The 22,254-nt window shown below is 41.6% G+C and overlaps 1 protein-coding gene across 2 annotated transcripts; it reads left to right on the forward strand.

Annotated features, from left to right (window-relative positions):
- The first annotated feature begins 1,524 nt into the window (after positions 1 to 1,524).
- On the forward strand, positions 1,525 to 15,938 carry IGFBP3 (insulin like growth factor binding protein 3). 2 transcript variants are annotated; one of them, XM_062498315.1, is made up of 4 exons: positions 1,525 to 2,631; positions 6,728 to 6,954; positions 9,536 to 9,655; positions 15,813 to 15,938. In XM_062498315.1, exons 1-4 carry the CDS (start codon positions 2,229 to 2,231, stop codon positions 15,936 to 15,938), a joined length of 876 nt encoding a protein of 291 aa, XP_062354299.1. In that variant the 5' UTR covers positions 1,525 to 2,228. The 2 variants fall into 2 exon arrangements, with proteins under 2 accessions (XP_062354299.1, XP_062354308.1); XM_062498324.1 differs by having other exon boundaries at positions 1,525 to 2,613.
- The last annotated feature ends 6,316 nt before the right edge of the window (positions 15,939 to 22,254 follow it).

Genomic DNA, 22,254 nt, shown 5'->3' on the forward strand with positions numbered 1-22,254 from the left:
TGAAACCAAGCATGCAGGATACTGGGCTTGATCAATCCTCCCTTTGTAGATCGGCTCGTGCAGACAGGGAATCTGTAATTCAATAATGGACAACCGGCGACCTCTTTTGGTCAATCAACAAAATGAGCACAAGGACAAAACAATACTGAAAAAAGCCTTGGTAGTCGCCCATCGGGGAATTAAGGAAGGCTGATCTCTCTTCTAAAGCATCTTTAATTTCCCAAGGAGAAGTGTCTGCTCTTTTATTATTCACAAATAAAACCAGATATTTTTTATCCTGCTGTGTACGATGCTCCTTTCAAGATGCTATTTGCAAGGTATAGGTACTGAATTCAGAATAGAGAAAACTGAATAGGTGATTCTAATTGTCTAAAAAATATGACTTGTAAAAAATGCAGCCTTCAAGATTAACAGTATCATGGCCAGTACCTTGAGCAATAACATAAGCTTCTCTCTTCCACTTGAATTTTGACAGGTTTGAACAGCTGATGAATTACTGGAAGATGTGCTTCAGTGTTAATGATGAAAGGGTTGAAAGTAGAACAGTAGTCCAACTCATCATTCCCACAGCAGAACGTATTTGTATAAGCCAGTGTCTGTGAGCATTGCTGTTTTCATTTTTCATGAGGAGCAAACTTCTCTGACTGAAACACCATATATTTGTCTGTATATACAGCTCACCATCCTCTTCCCACTGAGAGTGCAGTAGAGCTTCAGAAAGAATGGTTGCAAAATTTGGCACTGCCAATTCAGATTTTCTCAATCAAAGTTAAAATCAAATTAACAGGGGGAGCAAAACAAGCCTTGTGAAGCGAGAAGAGAATTTGCTAATACAGGCACTATGTAAAATCCACATCGAATTTAGATGTTGGGAGTTTGGAGGGATGGATTGTTTGTCTTTTTTATCCTAGATTTGCAAGGACATTGCAATGGAAACCGTTTTCTGACGTACGGAAGGAAAAGTTTAAAGAGTACAGAGAACATTTTGAAAAGAAAAGGGAGGCACATCCCCGAAAATGGGGCAAGATACGGACCCAGTCCTGGGTCAGAGAGCGAACGTGGATGGGGTGCCTGAGCGTGTGGGTGTGGTCTCGCACATCCATTTCCCCGCGGTGCTCCTTGGGGACGCAGCTGTCGCGTGAGCTCGGAGCCGGTCTCAAGGAATGCCCCGAACCCTGCCGGGCGTGTGCGACCGCAAGCACGTGCGCACCTTCGCCAGGGCCGGGGCTCTCAGCCCCGAAGTGGACACGGCTGCAGCCAGGAGCCCAGAAAGGGCACTCCCCCCCCCCGCGAGTTTCTCTCGCCTCTCTCGCTGCCAAGGAAACGCACGCGGTCACGGGGAAGCGCACACGCGCAGGGAGACCGCTCTTTCTTGACACTAGAGACACACGACGTGGCCCTCTCTCCAGAGCCCTACCCCTCGCAGCTGATTTCTAAGAAGTGCCCTAAACCCCCGGCAGCGCCGCGTCCCCCGCCCGCTCCCCCCGCACCGCACCGCCCTCGCAGCCCTGCGTGACCGAGCCCCGGATCCGGCGAGGGCCGGCGCTCCCCGCCGCGCGTTATTCATGGCGCGGGGCGGGCCGGCGGCCGCGGCGCTATATAGGGCGGACGGACGGACGGCACGGGGGACAGCCGGGTGCGGAGTGGCGGGGAGTGCAGCAGGGCAGCGCGGCTGGCAGGCAGCACGGGGAATAAAACGAAGGGAACCTCGCTTTTTTTCTTTCCCCCCCCATCTCTGTTTTTCCCTTCTCGTTACTTTCTCCTTTTCTGAAACGTTTTTGGACTAAGTTTTCTTCAGACCGTCTGGGCTTTTTTTTTTTTTAACTTTTAACTTTTGCGAAGGTTTTTTTTATTATTATTATATTTTTTTTCCTGAGTGTTGTGTGTGGCAAAAAAAAAAGGGGGGGGGGGTTGATAAAAGTTACTGTCGAGCCAAGTAGTTCAGGCGCTGTGCAGGGAGGAGGTGGGAGAAGAGAAGAAAAAAGTTGCCTTTGTTGCTAGCGAGCTTTCGGTGCCTTGATGTGACTGCGGGCAGGCGACTGCAGAGAGTGCGGGCAGCGCGGCTTCCCGCCTCCTCCCCGCCGGCAGGCTTTGAGCGGCTCCGCTCCCCGCAGCCCCTCGGAAGCGGCTCGGGCCGCTCCGCTCCGCTCCCTCCGCCCGCGGCGGCGTGCGAGGGCCCGGCCGGGCTGCGCGGGGGCGGCTCCCTGCGGCCCCCTCCGCCGGTTGCCATGGTGCCGCGGCCCGGCGTGCTGTGGGCAGTGGCGGCGGCGGCGCTGGCGCTGCTGGTCCGGCGGGCGGCGGCGGCGCTGGCGGGGCCGGTGGTCCGCTGCGAGCCTTGCGACGCGCGGGCGCTGCAGCAGTGCAAGCCCCTGCAGCCCGACTGCGCCGAACGGGTGCGGGAGCCGGGCTGCGGCTGCTGCCTCACCTGCGCCCTGCGCCCGGGGCAGCCCTGCGGCATCTACACGGAGCGCTGCGGCGCGGGGCTCAGCTGCCAGCCGCGGCGGGAGGAGGCGCGGCCGCTGCAGGCGCTGCTCGAGGGCCGCGGGCTCTGCACCAACGCTACGGCGGGCGGCAAGCTGCGGGCGCTGCTGCTGCCGGGACCGCACGCTGCAGGTAAGGGGCTGCGGCCGGGCTGGGAGGCGAAGGTGGGGGGGGGGGGGGCGCTTTCCTGCGCGCCGCTCTCCCTCTTCGCTGCTTTTTTTTTTGTTTGGTTTTTTTTTTTTTTTGTTGTTTTATTTTTTCTCTTTTAGTGTGCGTGTGCGTGTCGCTTTCTTTTGTTTCAAGTTACAAAGGGAGCAGGAGCGGGAGGCGTGGGCGATGCCGCGGTCTCCGGAAGCGGCCCTCGCTCGCTGTCCGCCCGCTGCCGGCCCCTGGGCGGGGGGCTCTGCCGGTGGCCACGTAGCCGAGCCGGGGATCCTTTTGAAGGAGGTGTGCTTCGGCCGAAGGAAAGGGCAGTCTACCTCTTCCACCTTATTTATGTGTATACTGGTTTTCTTCGACACTGATGCTGAGAAGCAGCTCCTCGCCAAAGAGGCAGACCTGCTTTTTTTAAAAATTTATTTTTATTTTTACTTTTTTTTTTGTAGTGGGGGAGGGATTGCACGTAGCTTCTGAGGGTGCATGGGACTGGCAGGCTACAGAGCCTGAATGGAGAGAGAGGGGGTGTAATCCTGTAAGTAATCCTTGCCGTTTGTTCCTGGTGTACCTGGAAAGAGAGTGGGGTCTAAATCCTGCACTGCAGCGTGGGTAAGTCAGGGAAGTCTAAGCACAGAGAGGGAAAGACAAAAAGCAAAAGACATCTTACATTTAAATATCCCTTTGGTCTGGAGAAGTGGTTCTTCAGAACAAAGCGTTAGCTGAACGGTGTTTAAGAGGACGCTGTTTTTTGTCTCTACTGCAAATAAACCCTTGGTCAAACGAAGATTTCCTGTACCTCTTCCACGTCTTGAAAGTGAGATGTTCACAGAACAAGTTTCATTTGAAAAGGAAGGGACGGTTGGAAAAAGTTCAGTTAGCATGCACATTTAAATACTTAAGATAGGGGAAACTTGGGATTCAGATGGAGACAGCATAGTCCCTCTATGCAAGCATTTAATTAAACTGTTTGCTAACCAACAGCAAGTATGTTAACATTTATTTAATAGAAAAGTGTCCTAAAAGTCTTTCCACTATTTGCATTTTTAAAAAGCCAGGAGATTTTTCTGCCAGGTTGTAGGGGCTCTTTGACTAGCCATTCCTTTGCTGAGAAAGTGGCACCAATGCTCCAGTTAACTGCCTGTTAGAATAATAGGAGATGCCTCATTATAAATAATTATGTGCTGCTTCCAAGCTGTGACAATTTGAATGAGAGTTTGGAGGTATTAACTGAAATTTTTAATCTCCTTGGAACAAGGGGTAGCTTTCTTCATCACATGAGCTTGGCTCATCCTGTTCATCCTTGGAGTAACACTGGAAACAAGAAGAGTCTCCTCGGTACTTAGGAGTTGGTGGCTTTTAATCTAGGGGTAGTGCTTTCAGCAGTAACAGAGAAGGAGAAAGAGAGAGTTGTACCTAGCCAAGAATGCATATATAAGAATTCAGCTGAAAATGGAAAGATTTTCAGCTAAGGGAGAACTCTGGTTTTGAAATCTACCAGTAGGAGTTTTGATTCCTTAAAAACTGCATAGTAGGACCCTTGCAGTTTGCATTCAAAGAGTGAAGCTTGCAGACCTGATGTGCAAGGAGGAAGAAGTACTCAGAACCTATATATGAGACATAGTGCTCACTTCCTCATGAGGACTACTCCCAGCTCTCAAGCCAGCACTCCCTGCTGTACACCTCTCTGAGCAGGATCACATCATCTCCTGTACAGAGATGCAGCTGGGTCCTGCATCACCTGCTATTCTGTTGGTCCTTCCTAGTTCACAGAAATTCCTAGAACCTGGTGTAGGGCAGAGTATGTTACAGTAGCATTGTAGTAGGCCACTGACTTTCTAATTGTTTTTTTGGGGGGCACAAAAGTCTTCAATAGTGGTTGCAACTTTTTTAATCTCTTACCAAAAAAAAAAAAAAAAGGTAACTCTCATGGCAGTTCTGTTTCTCTTATGAGGATGTAAAAGCTAGCATGGCACCAAGTTTTGTGAAACTGAGTTAATCAAATGTGCTTTACAGTTTAAAATGGTCATATTGCCACATTTTAATCTGAAGTGTAAGAAGTGCTTTGAACTATGGTGGCCTCTCTAAGCTGAAATGACCAGACAATGGTCATGGTTACTCAGTGCACGTTAAGAATATCTTCTACTTATTTTTTGGTAGAAGAGAAAAACTAATGAACTGGACTGATTGCAGAAAACATAGATTCAGGTTTATATCATTTTTGTGACTCATTTCTTGCAAATTTCATTGAGAGTGTGGGGGGAAAAATACTACTGTTTCAGAACAGGACATTAGACCACCAAAAATATGTTCAAATACCGCTGAGAGTCTGAGTTAAACCCACAAAAGCCAGGAAATTTGGACTTAGGACTTAAACTTCCTTAATCCATTTGCACTGTGATTTGGATTTTCCTAGTCAATTATGTCCATTGCCAGCAGTGGCTGTGCTAAAACCACCAGTACCAAAATGTTAACTTAGAACCCTCTTCCTCTTAGGTTCCTTCCCCCATTCCTGTGTATTGGCAATGCCACTGTACTCCATGTGTTGAAATATTTAGCATCAACAAACTATGTGAACATGGACTTTTAGCACTGAATTTATCAGATTTTGTGATTTTTTTTTTTGGTCTTTTTTTTTTTTAGTGAGTCATCAGGTATAATTTTAGCATTGGATGTTATCATTGTGCACTCCCAATAGGATTTCCGTAAAATAAAAAGAAAGAAGGTGGTCAGCAGCTAAGACAGCGGCTAGTGGGGCTCAGCTATTACTTAGATGTTAAGAATACCTTAACTGGAAAAATTCCCTGGAGGAAATGCAAGTAGTTACAGTTGCACTGCGGGAGTCTCCTAGCAGAGAGAAATGCAGAATAGACAAATACCTTAGAAGGTACAGGAACGCTGAACTTATGGAGTATGTTAGACAAATGTGCTTCTCCTGACTTCTTGTGGATGGTAGTTTAAAGAGAAAATATTTTTGAAGCTTAAGATCAAAATAGTTTTTGTCCTTAGAGGCACTACAGAATAAATGGTGGGTTTTGTCCCTTACTTTTCAAAATGTGTTTTGTACACCCAGAAATGTTTTGTTTTTGTTTTTTGTTTTTTGTTTTTTTTTTTAAACAGCAGAGAAATGAGAGTGTGCTGTTCATTTTCTTTCCTGTTCTGCGTTGAATAAAGTTAAGGGGAAAAAAAAAAAAAAAGAAATGGATAATTAAAACCAGGAAACACAGCAGTATGGAGTTGATAGTACTAACGTCTTTAAAAAAAATTAAACAAAACAAAAAAAAAAAAAAAAAAAAAAAAAAAGAAGGGGGGTGCTGGGACAGGCAGAGGCAGGCCGTGAGCGCCCGCAGGCGGCGCGGTTTGTCCGGGGGTGAGGCAGTGAAGAAGGCGGCAGCGCCGGGGCGGGATCCGCGGGCGGGCTGGGCTCTGCGCCGCAGCACGCCTGCCCCCTGCCGCCCGCGGGCGGCACTGCAGCGGCCGTGGGCGCCTTCCCGGCCTCGGGCACTGCCCGCACAGGACCAGGCGGTGCAGATGGACACTTGGCGGGGCCGCGCCGAGCATTGGGGATGCTTCTGTTGCAGAACTCGTGGCTTGGCAGCAAAGGCGCTGACGCGTGCGGGGTGCTACATAGTTTTTTGGGTATTGCTATTTTGTAAAAAGGAAAATTAAACACGTATACTAGTGGCTTGTTGGTTGAGGTAAAAACTTCATTGTGCTCTACACCTTCCTTACAAGAGGAAGCGGAAGGGCAGGCAGTAGTGTCTTCTTGCTTGCAACCGGTGATAGCATCTGAGGGAATGGCATGAAGTTGTATCAGGGGAGGTAAAAGGTTAGATATTAAGAAAAGGCTCTTCACTCAAGAGGATGGAGGGAAGTGGTGGCAGCAGCGAGACTGACAGTTTTTGTCTAGCCTTTGGACAATGCTGTCAGGCACGCGGTTTGATTATTGGTGCTGTCCCGGGCCAGGAGTTGGATTTGAGGAGCCTTGAGGATCTTTTCCAACTCAGGATATTTGGTGATTCTATGCTTCTATGCGCTTGCAGACACAGCTGGCAGCCAAGTAACATTTTTTCTGCATTTGTTCTTTTTGAAGGAAATTTCAGTGATTCAGAAGAAGACAGGAGTACCAGCAGTGTAGAAAATCAGGCCGTTCCAAACTCTCACAGGGTGCCGGATTCCAAATCACATCCACCACACATCAAAATGGATATCATCAGGAAAGTGCAAGCCAAAGATACACAACGCTATAAAGTTGAATATGATTCGCAGAGTACGGACACACTGAATTTCTCTTCTGAATCCAAACAAGAGACTGAATATGTAAGTATTTTTGTAAATAGGAAGGCATTTGCCAGCATGTGAATGTATGCATATGTATGTATATATATGTACGTTGTGCATATGGCAAGATAAAGAATTACACTAAATAGCTAAAGAGTGGTAATTGTTGCAGCCTTTTAGGACATTTTGACATTTTAGCTGGTAAATCTATTAACTCTGCAAATGCATACACAACCAGTAGACCAAGAAGATTGTGTTCAGGAAACACATAGGGCTAACATAATTGCATTTGTATCAATACAAGCATGACTTTCACTGAAGTTTCTTAAGAGTTCTTGTTCCTCCCTGTAATTGTCACACATTTGTATGAGTGGACTTGGGACAGGTTTAATAGTGTCATCATTAAACTTGGTTGCAAAGAGTGTAATTGAGTTGCAATAATGGAAAAAAGATGTTTCACAATGAGTGTAACGGCACTGTTCGTACACTGCCTGGGGCAAATCAAGGGAGATAGGCTGAGTTGAGGATTAGGATCTTGACTAGTCAGTCACTGTATGACATGCTGAGCACCACCTCCACTTAGAGTTACTGTTTGGTGCAGCTGCCTAAATGCAAAGTCTCATGGTCACACCGACTGCCATTGCTTCCTACTGACTGTGCCCAATGAATTTGCAGCTCAGTCAGTGTGGTTAATTCTGAGTGCAAGGATAATTCTCTTGCTGGACATCCAGCTGATAACTTGTGCCTTAAGCCAGATGGCTTGAAAAGTATATCTGGATATACTTTATGGCATTTTATCAAAACAGGCATGGTGAAAGCAGACATGACTTCTCATCTTCAAAAGAAGGTTTTGAGACTTGTATCAGGTGAAAACCTCTGCCTGAAGAGAGTGTGGCTTCCAAGAGAAGCTTCATTTTTAGTTTGTCACTGATGTCCAGCCATCTCGTTATATCACTTCAGTATCTGCCTTCCAGTGTGTCCTCCTCCCAAAAATGGGAAGTAAAAGTGCCATCACTAAAAGAATGAAGGTTGGTTGCTCTGAGGAAACAGATTCTTAACTAGGAGGAGTAGTGGTAGTTGGGTCCATGAGCAAAGGTATACCAGTTCTCCAGGGCTGCTGGTGTCTTTAAGAACCTGAAATAAATCCATCAGGGACAGGTACCTTTGTTAGCAAATGCTCTTCCAGCTGTGTCTGCATGTTAGCTTTTGATACTGGTCTGGCTGACTTTGGAAGCTTGCTTCAAAATAATAAGTTTTAAAAATCTGTTGATCTTTTTGTAAGCCTGACTTGGGACCAAATCTCTGAATGTCTGTCACTTGCAGTCAGTGTGTTTGAGCAGTAAGAGAAGCCATTTAAAGCCCATATTTAGAACTTGTGAGGCTGGTACAGAAAGAAAATGTGAAGGCAAAAAGGAAGGTCTTTTTGACCAAAAATCTCCACTTTAATCTCTAGTAGTACTATAGAGATTGTATGCATTCAGACACTCACATTAAAGGCCCTTTACATGAGCAAACTATTAATATTGCCACTTGGAAGTATACATGTCATTACTTCACTAATTAAAAACAACACCAAATGAGTCTTTGTGTCAATGCAGCAACTTAAATGTTTTTAAACCATGAAATCATGCAAAGAAATTTTTTCTTGTCTCTTCTGAAGAAGTGGGCTGATGGCACAAGTCAGTGATATACCCAGATACAAGTGTTGCTAATCTCAGAGTTTGTAGGCTGGGACTCTTTAATCCTGATCCCACTGCTGACACTGACCACCTTCTTGGCCTCTGGAAAAATGTGAAGTCCTCTGCTCTTGATTTTCTGACTGCAAAATGGAGCTCATAATGCTTTACTCCCTTCCCTGAAGGGCTGCTGTGAGCTATAATTAGTTGGTGTTTGAGACTTGCTCTTAGAAGTGCTTCTGGAAGCTCTTTTTGGCTCATTGTCCTACAGGTAATCCTCACTACCTTGTTGTCAGCCTTTTGCAGATGAACAAGGTGAGGAAAAAAGTGATGTACTTATCTAACGAGACTGCTCTGTACAACTGATCCTCTGTATGACTGCATCTGTTTGATTCAGTTGAAATTGGGAATTGTCCAAAGTTGAGGTATTTTATATATGTGTTATGCCAAACCACTTATATTCAATTGAATCCATTTCGTTTAAGCTTTCAAATCCAGCAGAATCGCAAAAAATCAAATGTTGTTGGGGAAGGCCTATCTAGTCATGTATTTCCAGTGGCCTACTTTCTTCTTTTCCTACTTGGTGAAAGGCCAGCTTTTCCAGACTCAAGTTTTATTATATGTGATTGATTTACATACTGGTTAAGCCTTCCCAAAGGTATATGTGACTATGATTTTAACTGGAAATGTCAATATGGGCCTTGGCATAGCATAGGGCCTTCAATATTTAGAAATCAGTTTATCTTGAATAGAGCAGGAAGTCAGATTTTTTTTTTTTTTTTTGTGAATGGTCTGCTTTTGACATATTCAGCCATCTCTTTGTTTTGATGGATTTGTTTGGGTTTGTGCTTTTTTGCCCTTTAAAGATTTATTAACCCTTGAGTGAAAGATGGAATTTGGGAATGAAATTTTATCTGTGTTTTCTAAAATGTGCTTGTTAACAGGGTCCATGTCGTAGAGAAATGGAAGACACTTTAAACCACCTAAAGATTCTGAATGTCTTGAGTCCCAGGGGCTTTCATATTCCAAATTGTGACAAGAAGGGCTTCTACAAGAAAAAGCAAGTAAGAACAGAGTTTTGATCATTTCAATGAATGCATTTCACCTTTTCTGCGTCTTTGTTGATGGATCTTGCCAGCATGATGCATTATATATCATTTTGCAGAGGAGCTAGTTAATTTCCAGTTTTAGGACATGATCCCATAGTGGTGAACCTTATAAAGAGGGGATAGTATTTTTATTTTCTGTTGATCATGACAACAGATTCATTTGAGAAACTTCATACCTAGTCACACATGGGTTGACTGGTGTCCTAGATACTAATGCCCTTGGGTTTAAAAAAAGCAGTGCCTCTACAATAACCCATAGAGCTAATGTTGCAGTCACCATATGACTGCAATAGATCAATGCTTTGAATTGTAAATAGCTGCTTGAGAGTTCCTAGAAGAACTACCCTGGATCATATTACATAAAGCAACTTGAGAAAGGTATGTATCTGTCCTTTATGTGCTACACAGATTGCTTCCAAAGTCCAAGTCATATTATCGTGAAAACGATACTTCTAGTAGTTGCTCTGCAGCAAGGATGGCCTCTCAGCCCTTTCTGATTCTGGGATTGTGACCTTTCTTGACAAATGCTGACCAAAAATCTGGGGATTTATGCTCTAGTTGTGTTGGATTGTGCTACAATAGCATTCTCTATGCAGTGCTGCCATTGAAACTCACTCAGAACTTGGGGAAGTGCATGATGTGTCAGGTTCTTTTTTTAGTGTGCACATCCCATCTAATTTCATTGTTTAGTTAAGGGCTTGCCTCCTAATATATATATCTTGATATAATTCCAAAATTTCCTGAATTCAAGGGTTTCTTTAAGACTTTTCTCAAGGGCAAATTTTGTTTGTGGACCATCATGTCTTTCCCTTCAGATTTACAAGAATCAGCCTCTCTATCTCTGGTAACCAGAGGAGTGGTTGACTCTCTGCTGCTAGGTAATGCAGTTCATTGGTTGGAAGTGAGATGTCAGCCTGTGGCCAGGCAACCTTATTTTAGGAATGGTATTTCTCCATTTTTTGACTTTCAGCTTTCTTAGAAACAGTCTTTCCCTTTCTAGTATTCCCTGGAGCTCTGCAATAAGCTGTCAGTGTCAGGCAGGGCATTTGTAACAGGGGTGACAGCATTGATAGTGCTGTTTGACCTTTGGTACATGCTGCTGAGCTTTTCTAAGCTTCCCAGCTTTTCCTGAGCAGGTGGTGGCAACTCCCAAGCAGGGGAAGTTTCTTTCTGTTGCCTGGAGCTTTGAGAAGCCTGCATCAGCCATGTTGTGCTGCATGTAAACTAGCAGAGAGCAATGCTTACATCTCAACCTGATTGTTTTCAGAAAATCCATTGGACTGCTATGCAAAGTGAGTCTAGGACTGCATTTTGTGCCTGTGTCTTTTCTTAGCTGCTCTAGAACAGCACATCATTTGACTGTGTTCAAGGCATTCAAGTGTGCTGTAGTCCTTTTCTTTCTCTGTGTATTATAGAAGACTGCAGAGTGGTATTTACTTACTTCAGTAGACCTTCCTTCCATCTTTCTTCATACTCTGATGTTTTTGCTTTGTCTGCAGAAATGTGGTTTGCAAATAATCTCTGGTATTGTTTGTAGTAAATCAGATCCACAGTAAGCATGTATTAAAATTTACTTGAAAGGAGGACTGTACTTTATAGTCATAGTTCTATCACCAAGGCAAAGAAAAAAGGAAATACTAAGAAAAAGATAGGAAAGACAGACAATCTTACCTAGTATTTGTTCCTAGAAGCTGATTTATGAGAATAAGGTGTTGGTACAAAACAAGTAGACACTTTTCTCCTCTCTGTATTGTCTGTGCTGCCTGAAAACTTTTGAAACTTCTTTAGGAAAGGTTCCTGCACTATGTGCAATAGCCCATCAGGTCAGCATACACAGAGAATGAGTGGACACTTTCATACTTAGCCAGCCTTGTCAAGCACTGTGCCAATTTACACAAGTCCAGTAGTTTCAGTCGAAGTTTGAGATGACTCAGGGTCTTGCATGAGATGCCCACAAATGGAGCCCACATGAGTAAACATTCTACATGAAATTCACTTGAGTTGCTGATTCTGTAAATGAACTTTGATCAACCCTGGGAACAAGCCCTCGGAGATGGGACTTAGGGAGGCAGCTTGCTTTTCTCACTAACAAAATACAAACCAAAAATAACAGTTGCCTAGGAGTAAATGGAATTATCTCCTAGGTAAAAAATCAGTTTGAGAAGTGAGTCCTGTCCAGATCAAATTAACTGTCCACAAGGAATTGTGATGATTGTGTTTGTTTGGTTTTCTTTTTGAAGCATCAACATGTAGGTCTGATATTTTAGATACTGTGAGCAGGTGTCTAATCTCATTAACAGAAAGCTGTGCTGAGTTATTAATTCTCTTCATGCCATTATTAGCTACGTTCAATTTGTAATTGAATTATATTTTATTGTCACAAAATTCAGAATAATAGGTTAGGAAGTAGACAGTAAATCTATTTAAAAATGAATGCAAGCTAGGCATTTTGAATTCTAAAACCAGTTGCCAAAACCACTGTCTAGGAGGAGAATGTGTAGTAGATTTGGGATGGGAGGAATCTGATAAATTATGATCATGCTGGCACCATTAAAACCTATTCAGGAGGCACTCACATATCCTGCCTTCCTGGTCATCTGGTCTTCCAGTCAAGTTGAAAGTACTTATTTTTCATGACATCTGTGGATATTTAGAAATTGACTTTTCAGGAACAACCATGGAGAATAATTTGCATACGTGAAACACTTCTAAGAACATAAATTTATATGTCAGGGTATAACATGAGAAATATTTCACACCTTTTGTTTATATATAAACTTTAAAATAGACCTATTAAAATTTATAGTTCTTTGTCTTAATCATATATGTAAGGCTGTACTGTTCAACTGTGCTATATAGGTATATTTATGCCTACCTCAAGCTTGGGAAAAAAGGTTTTGATGAAATTAGAATTATTATATGGGGCAATTACTGGAATTACCCCATGTTTGTGTACTGGAGCCAGATGCTCACCTAAATGTGAGCTGGCATCGTTCCACTGAAAACAGAGCTGCTCTTGCCAGGAGCCAAGAGGGCCTGAGGTATATGTCAAGGTTGTCTGTAGTCTGTTCCTGAAGGCCATGGTTGTAGCTCCATGGAGCCCTCTGGACTGACCAGGAATTCAATGGGATACTATATGCTTTGCTGTGCCCCATGAATGCCTCTGTAGCATTTCTTTGTGGAAGGAGAGGGGCAGGTGGCATGGAAGATGGCAGCTGGTGTTTCTATCAGAAGTAATTACTGTCTCCACTGCTTGGGCAGTTTTCCAGCTTTTTAAACTTATGAAGTCATCAACTATCAGAATAGCTGGGCAGAGCCTAGAAATGTATGTGGAATACAAAATTTGTAGGAACAAATATTTAGATCTGTATGTTTCTCCATATGACCTGTCTACCACTTCTGTAGGGAGTGTTGGCAGTTTCTGGATCAAAGCATCACTTTTTAATCAGAAGTGCTTTACTATTGACAGCATAGTTGAATGGGTAGGAAAAAATCACTTGGAAAATATAAATTGTTTTCTCATAGAGTGTTATTTCAGCTGTAGAATGATCTAAGGGTTTTGCTTTTCAAATGGATTTTTTAGAAGAATTAAAAAAATAGTAGTAGAAAAGGTGTTTCTGCATATTAACTTCATGTAGTAATTAATTCTGAAAATTGATTGTGCAACTGTTAAAAGCAATCAAAGCCTCCAACAACATGAGAACTTTAATTGATCATTTGTTTTGAGAGTGATGCAAGCCTATGAATCAGCGAGAGTTGTGTAACATACTTCATACAGTACTTCCAAAAGGGGAGGCTATGTTACTATTATTAGCAGAAATGTAGTTTCATTGCCAGAGCACCAGGCTGACAGCCAGACGCCCTGTGCTCTTTGGGCTCCATCTGTGCCTACTTTGTTGGGAAAACAACTCTAGAAGTGCTGGCTAGGTTTTCTTTTTGTAAAATTATATTGTGCAAAGGCTGTTGTTTATTAATTCTTCTCTTTTGAGCATGAAGAATTTAAGTCATTAAATGTTAATAACACTTAAGCTAGAGTCCAGTCCATTCACCACCAAAACTGAAGAAAAATCTCCCTTTTTGTGGAAATTTCCCATCAGTGGATGTTGAGCAGTTATCCATGGAAATACTGGAGAATGCAAGTAAGTTCTAGTCAGGCTTTTGAGACAATAAATATAAGTTGTAGGACTTATGTTTAAAGATTTAGTAATAGATAAGAACTAAAGTGCAGGTAACCTTTTAGTTCAGTGAATTATTAATGTAGGTGTTCTCTCAGTAGGTTTGAACTTCTTTATTCTCTCCTAAAACTAAACTGATATGTATGTTAAGCTGGATCGTGTCATCCTGCTGCTGTCCATTTTCATAGGGCTAATGCAGAAGGACTGCAGATTTGTAGAAGAGAAGACATTGCATTATTTCTGCATTGGGCTTTTTTACTCAATAATATATCAGAAGGGCAGATTAATTTGCAGTTATGCTGAATAACATTACTTAATTTATGGTGAAATAAAATAAGCAAGATGGTGACTTGTTTGAAAAATTTATACCTAACGTGTGGCCTACTTCCATCTCTTTCACAAGGTCTTAGTGAAGAGTGTCTGTCTACCCTACTCCATGCTGCCACAAATTAGTTGGCTTATGGGCCATTGTGCTGGTAAAAGCTGTACCTAAGTGATCTGTGTTCCCAGATCTGTCCAAGATAGCACTGTCAACTGAGGTACTAAACCAGACATGGAAAGGATCAGTCACTTTGGGCAGCATGTGAAGCCCAGTACCTGTTTCATGTTTTCTTATGTACCTGCACATGGAAAAGGCACTTACGTGAGCCACTGCCATAGCCTCCTGAGACACTGGGCCATGCCTGTGAGACTCTGGAGAGAAAGAAATAGAGGGATAGTGGTGACGTTTACCAGATTATAGCAGCCTGAACCTCTGAAAACTTGAATTACTCTGAATGTGATCTCAGAGGCAACAATTGCTCTGCTTGAATGATAGGACTTGACACTGTTGAGGGACATAAGTAGCACCAGTCTAGCCAGTCTTCCTTCATATTGGCAATGTAACAGACAAAACTACAGGAAACTGGGTGTGCTGGTGTCACTGTGTCTTTTGTCAGTATGTCCTGAGTAAAAAGCCACCTTTGTTTGCATTTGAAGCAAATCCTGTATCACCAAATCTCAGAACATGAGCTGACAGGGAGGCTGTGTCTTGACAGTGAGGCTGACTATTACAAACATAGTGAGATTCTGCATATGTCTTATGAATGGTTAAAACCCTTGTGAGGTCACAGAGGTTCATGGTAATGTAACTCTGCCCAGGGTTGCATACTGAATGCAGCCTGCAGCATGTTATCTCCTTTAAGCTAGTTTTTGCCATTCTTGGTTCCTTGGGATGAGCATTATTACTTACGTAGTAGACTTTATGATGCATATTTACTGCATTACTGCTTCAAAAGAGGTTCAGTGTTATTGCCTGTGATAGTGTCAGGCTGGTCAGCATTGTTGGCAAATTCCAGCAGTTAAATTAAAGCTAACGTTATAGACTAGTAGATACACAAACTTTTTTTTTATTGGGAAAATATGCATGTAAAGTTCTAGTCCACATAGCAGTTTTTACAGTAACTACACTATGGAAGGATTATGTATCTGTCAATAAGTGTCAGCTACACTGTTGAATTTCCTCCAGTAAACAGATGCAAACCAAGTTTTTTCTTGCTGCAATGGTTGTATTTGCCAGACCTGTGCTTTAGTGTGCTTTAGACCTGCTAAGTTTTCTTTCTGAAGATGGGTTCCAGTCACTAGCCCATTCTGTTGTATGGTATTCAAAGGGGGCAGCTGTGTTGCCAAATATGATAGGGAGCACTTCATAAGCCTATTTTCTGGTAGTTCTCAGTGCAGTTTTATTATAGAGTAGTTAGGTCCAGAGGGTTTGATGGGGAGAGATGGTAAGTTTTAATTGGAAAACTTTGTAGTGGTAACAAATATTCTGTTTGAGTCGGTCAGATATGATCAGGATATTGAAGTGCAGCTATCAAAGGAGCAGGAATCCCTGCTGTCTAATACTACAAGTGGAGAAAACAAAATTCATTCTAACTGGGTCTTGTATTATGTTTCAGTGTCGCCCATCCAAAGGCCGAAAAAGAGGTTATTGCTGGTGCGTGGATAAATATGGACAGCCACTTCCTGGGTATGATGGGAAGGAAAAAGGAGATGTCCACTGTTATAACTTGGAAAGCAAATGAGGGCTGGGTGCCAGCTCTTCTGGCATCTGTGCATGGCCACTGGACCTCACAGAGACCTTGGAGGGGCTGGGCAATCACTGTGGGACTGCACTGTGTGTGGAGTAACAAGCTCTGCCTTCTGCAGCAGATGGGGAGCTGCAGCCTCTGTTGATGCTGCTGCAGCTGCACCCTGCCACTGACACACATCGAGCTTTTCCCATGGGATGTGTGAGGTGCTCTGAATTCCCATGTAAACCTGCACTAATGATACCCAGAGAGAGAAAAACAAAAGGCACTTCAGAATGGAATCAGGGAGTCTCCACTGACTTTTTAAAGAATGGCCTGTGACCAATTTGATCCCAAAAGATACTGGGTTTTTTATTTTAAAGAATTTATAGACATTAAGCTTGTAAAAGTATTAAAAAGAAAAAGAAAACCAAAAAACCCACAAGGATTTAAAGGTGAAGCTTTTTCTACAGGTCTGATGGGAAACTTGTCTTCACGGGTAAAAAGTTTTATAAAAAACTCAAAGAACTTTTTAAAGAAATGTATTTCTAAAATAAAGACATGGCTATTTTTTCTGTAAAATATATTATGAATATTCTGTTAGTCTGTATTTAATATAATTGTTTTTTAATAAACTTTATTTAAATGTAACATGTGAATACCAAATATTACACGGTAATTCTAGTGTATACATCTGTATACAAAGAAAGTAAGATTATGGAATGATTTACAAATATGTATAAATCTGTATGCATACACATTGACCTGCTCTAGGTAAGAGAAATGAATTTTTGGAGCAAAGTGTGTGTTTCCAGAAGGGATTGAGTTTTATTATTTGATATAACTACAAATACCAAGATAATATTTTTTTTAATAATTTTATTGATAATTCTAATGTACCCATCACTGAATTATGCCACTGGAAAAGATAACAGTCGCACTGAAGCTCTTGGTAAAGCTTTCCTCTGTCTGTATGTTGCTTCAGTTTGTGCAATTTGGCTTACATTTCCTCCACTTACTGCTCACACTAATACAGAATATTCATGGACAAAAAGTTGTCATTGCAGTACTACTCTTTGTATTTGCTTATTTATTTTGAAAAGGTGTATCTATTCTGTGTTGTCTTGGTACATTCTACCAAAGCACTTACTCTGTATGAGGAACTCCTGTTGAAAACAATGTCAACAAGATGGGGGGATTGTGGACCTTGGGTGCTGAGACCCACGCGTTTCATTTATGTGACACACAATTGTTGCTTGCTTTGACTATGGTAGAAATATTTTGCCTGCATCTAAGCATAGAAAAAGAACCATTGGGTTTAAATAGTTAAACCCACTGTCTGCCATGGTGTTATATGTCTTTTTAATTGGAGGAGAAGTGATTTGGTTTTGTTGTGGTATGTGATGCTTTCACGTAAAGAAGGCTTTAGCAACTTTGTTTTTTTGGGGGGGGGGGGGGGGGTGGGGACTGATTGTTTAATGGATTTTGTGAAAAATTCTGTATGACAATGAAATATGGATAAGGAAGGGTGGCCTGTGAAATGTATCATCTCTCTGGAAAATAATGCCATATTTTGTATATGTATTTATTTATATATTTTATATAAATATTTTATATATTTATATAAATATATATATTCTTATATGTCTCACTATAAATGTTTGATGTCACTGTAGAAAAAAGAAGCCATCAGCATTGTAATTTCTTGGTGGGTTGGGAGCTCCATGAAGACTAAGGCCAAGAGGCTTTCAGATGCTGGGGCTATGTTGGGTTGATGGAGGAAGGACTGGGGTGGGTGAGGAGCCCATTCTTCTCCCACTGCATGAATTGCAACCATCCTTGTTCCTGCCAGCAATGGCAAATGTCTAGAAACTCTGACGTGGAAGGATTTGGATATGCAGCTTGCCAGGATCGGGGCAGCCCATCACCATAACTCAGATGTTTAAAACCTTACCCAGAAATGTATTAGCTGAACAGCTCTGTGAGTGTTCTCCATCTCTTTCCAACTTCTGTCTAATGAAATGAGTTCATTTCATCATTAAAACTGAACTTTCATAATTTCATGGTAAGAAAAAAATTGTATATGAAGTGATAGCTACTCCAGGTTAGTACAGATTTCCTGACACATGGTTACAGAAAGCTCTGTATATTTTAATTGCTAAAGCAGATATAATGCCTGCAAAGATTTGTTGGCAAAAGAATAAATGATGGGCTTTTTTTTAATTAAGAGTTCTAAACCAGTACCAGTTCTTTTCAAATAATTTCACAGAGAGAAGAAAGTTGTAATACACCAATATTTCAGCATATTAGATAAGAAAATAAGGAAATAACTCACTTCATTGAAAGTGCCTTATTCATTGCCTTCTGAAAACAAAAATCAGTTTCATGATGAAAGTGATAGATAGCTGCTTTGCAAAGCACATTTTGCAAGTGTGTAAGATGTTTTAACAGCCTGTGATTGGCTTTATGATTCGGGTATTTTGATTGTGTCAAGTATTTTAATATTTTATGGCTTTTGCTACCATTAAAAACAAAGAAATATAGAAGAAGCAGGCTAGTAGACATCCTTAAGTCATATATTTTATGAAAAAACCCCGAACACACTACATCTCAAGGAGCTAAACCTGATTTAAGCATTCAGTCTGTCACATGAATATTTAAGAAATGGCATTCAGCTCCTTTATTAGTACTAACAGTCTTTAGCTATGTAACAGAGAAAACATAGAGCCATGAGGGGAGGTAAAAAAGACCTGTGTGTAAATCAGTTTTGTCATTTTTGCTTCCCACAGACATCTTTAAAACAGAAATTGTGTTTAAAAATAGCCCCAAAAATAAAGTCTCACCTGTAATTTAAAGCTTCATCCTTTTCAGAGGGTGCCTTTTAAATATTTCTTATAAGAACAGTTGCTTGCACTAATATTGGATACTTGCCATTGTCAATCTGCTGTCCCTGACAGTTGCAATTGTTATGAAATGCAGAATAACATTTTTATCTCTCTCCATAAAGATAACTTTTTTAAAATGAAAGAATCAGTGGTGGCTTTTTCCTTTTTTATCGAGAGCTTTGGGTTAGGTGACAGAAATGAGCCAATGAATTAGAAAAATCCCTTATGTCTTAGTGCCGTCACTGTCTTCAGCTTCAGTATTTGATTAAGTTAATATCTTCAGCTTTTTTCTAGTTTTTAATAACCTTTTCCAAGAAACTAAGGTGGTCTGAGTTACCATTAAGAAGCCTCAGAAAAAAAAAATTAACTTCTAACATTATTAACACCTCAAATATTTGCATGGCAAGGCATTATAAAACATCAAAATATTGCAAAACTTGCTGATTTCTTCTTGAGCATGTTTTGTCTCTAGATAGTACATGGGTGCCATATGTAGCCCAGATGAATGTTGTAAGTATTTATTTTAACAAGTGTGATAAATAGCTGCATAAATCCCTATAACTGACCAATATGCAAGTTAAAGCTTCCTGCAGCCAGCTCTATTATCTCACAAACTCTGAGAAAATTCACTTTTTTAATAGATCTACTGTACTATAGTTCTTGGAGCCAAGAATGTCCTTTTCCACCTTTTTGACATGCCTGCCTTTCAAGGCATAGTGTTGGCTATTTGTGCATGAGGAAAGGAGCCTTCATTGAGTACCAAAACCACAGAATCAATTCATTTTTAGTACAGTCTGAACTTTTTATGACTAAATTCCATATAAACCATACACAGCATAATTCCTTATTGAACTGAGCTCTAAATTTAAGTAGTGGTTTTTTAAACTATTTGGGAAATCTTCTTTGTGTATCTCTAGTCACTCTCAAACTGTGTAAGCAAGCACAGCTCCACAGAAGAGTTTACATATTAGCAATAGGAATTTTATTTAAAGTATGAAAAGTACTGAGCAATTTTCATGGATGTCAAAGCATATTAGTATACAAAAAGAAATGTTCATATATGTAGCTGTTTTCTCTGTGGTCCTGCTGTGCCTTTAGAAATCCTTAAACTCTATTAATTTATACCAGAAGAATATGCTTGCTTCTTCATTAGAAAGGACTCCTTTTTCTTTCCCAGCTCCCACTTACTTTATTTTTTCCTTTTTTTTTTTCTGAAAGATCCAAAATTAAGATAAAAAAATGATATCAGAGTATGCTAAGGACAAGATTTCTGTGATCAGTAAGAGTTTCATCATCTGCAAGCATGCAAAATAAGTTCAAGGCCCTTAGAAGAGAAGTCTTTTGGTATGTCCAGTGGACCTGTGTATCTTCTAACTAGAACACATTTAGCCGTTTGGTTTTGGAGTCTCCATCCTTGGAGATACTCAAAAGCCATCTGGACACTGTCGCAGGCAACCATTCCTTGGTGGCCCTGCTTGAGCAGGGAGGGGTGGACCAGGTCACTTCCAAAGATTCCTTCCAACCTCAACCATCCTTTGAGCCCATGGGCCTATGAGCCTAGAGTAGCAGTTTGGTGTCCCAAGTTCCAGCACATGAGATTGTCTACATTATGCAATGTATCAATTGAGAAGATGTTACAACTTTTTTTGCCCGAAAGAGAATACTCTGGTAAAATGACAAGTAGTACACAAATTTGTTGTTCACCAGAAGAAGTTTTAATTTTAAAACTGTATTTTATTTACTTCTTCCAGTTCAGATTTTGCAGAAGTAGAAGCATATATACCAGCCTTAGAGAAAATCCCATTGAAAAAAACTTTATTTTTGCTTTACCCTGTACATATGTTAAAAAAATGCTGCTAAAAAGAAAAATAGAGACCAAGTATTAGCAAAAGCAGAGGGTAATGCTGAAAATCTTAGTTTATCCTTGCAGAATTCATGTCCTGCTGCTTTATGCATCCTGGCTTTCCACTTCTGCTGACCTATTCAAATTCCTTAAGAGCCTTTCTCTGCCAAGCCTAATTTAACCCAATGCTCTCTCCATGAGTGGGGATGGAAAGAAAGGTAGCAAAATTATCTCTGCAGAAGGGAACTGAAGTTTCATGCACAAAAATTGCCTAATCTGAAAAGCTCTAAAGAAAATGTCATTGAGGACTGCTTCCCATAGCCATTTGTAGTAATTCCTTCTGAAAGTGGAGTAGTGGAGGGACTTGCTTACAAGAGCCAGGTTGAGAGTGCATCTCCCTCTCTCCTTGCAACAGGAAAGTAGAGGCTATTTTTGCCTGTTTATGCCATATTGAGAATATTCAAGGTGAAACTTGTTTCCAATGTCTCCTACATATCACGTAATTTGCACTCAGTAAAAAAGACCTAACTGAGCTTGGAAAGTTGATTACTGTTTTATTACAGGGGTGCTACACACAACCTTCAGCCCTCAGATCTTGCCATACATTTCAACTGTTGCTATTACCAAGCTACCAGTAATATGCTGCTGATCTTCTTTTTCTGTTCCCTTGCTGGGGCTAAATGGTAAGGGCTCAGTTACCAAAGCAGTAATAAACAGAAACTGCAGGCAAAGAAAAAAAAAAAAAAGATGATTATTATAGCCATGATTTGCTCTAGGCCTCCACAGACATCCCACACTAAGATGCTTTTCCAAAGAATCTTTAGCATCTCCACATCAGCCTGTTGAATTACAAAGCACTGTCAGTGAGAGAGAGAAAAAATCACCTGTCACATTTGCATAATTATGCGATTAAAAGCCTCAGTATAGGCACAAATAGGCTGCTCTTTGTCAGCTTATGTCTTGGTTGGAGGAGACAGAGGGCAAGAGGAAGACTGCCTATGCTGTCTCAGCATAGCAGAACTGCAGCACCAAAGCTCTGCTAGAAGAGCTGTGTCTGTTGGTCAGGCACTATCCCTGATGGAAAAGGTGGCTGGTAACGAAGCAGCAAGGAGTCAAGCATGTGCACAGACCCTGCCTTCCCTTGCCTGCCCTTGTCTCTTCTGGGCTGCCTGTGCTGCCACTCAGACTTGATAATCCAAGAGGGAGTCTGCAAATATGAGCAGAAACTTTTCCAAAATAAAACAGCCATGATCTGGAATGGACTAAATTTAAATTTATTCATTTAACCTTACTGCAACGTCCATCTTTGCTCCCACATCTCTCTCATGGGATGCTGCCCCTCTCCCTCCACCCTCACAGTAGCTTCCTTGCAGATGAATGAACTTTTCCCTCTGGGAGTAGTCATAAGTCAAGGGAGGAGAAAAGGAGGGGAAATAAAACTTTTGTTTGTTGGCAGAGCTATCATTAGAGCTATTTTCATTAGTCAGAGTGCAAGTGCTGATATGTCTGGGCTCCTGCTCCACTGCTGGCTTTCTGGTAGTTACTGGTTATACAGAACAAAGTGGCTGTATTCCCAACAGATCCTCTCCTTCTTTGTCCCCTC

This window comes from Cinclus cinclus, chromosome 1, assembly GCF_963662255.1.
Source record: "Cinclus cinclus chromosome 1, bCinCin1.1, whole genome shotgun sequence".
Lineage (NCBI taxonomy): Eukaryota > Metazoa > Chordata > Aves > Passeriformes > Cinclidae > Cinclus > Cinclus cinclus.

Excerpts from the sequence above, each read along its gene's own strand:
- IGFBP3 (XM_062498315.1), top strand. The coding sequence starts at position 2,229 with ATGGTGCCGCGGCCCGGCGTGCTGTGGGCAGTGGCGGCGGCGGCGCTG. Across the intron at positions 2,632-6,727 it reads AGGTAAGGGGCTGCGGCCGG|GAAATTTCAGTGATTCAGAA; the intron begins GCTGGGAGGCGA and ends TTCTTTTTGAAG. Across the intron at positions 9,656-15,812 it reads GCTTCTACAAGAAAAAGCAA|TGTCGCCCATCCAAAGGCCG; the intron begins GTAAGAACAGAG and ends ATTATGTTTCAG.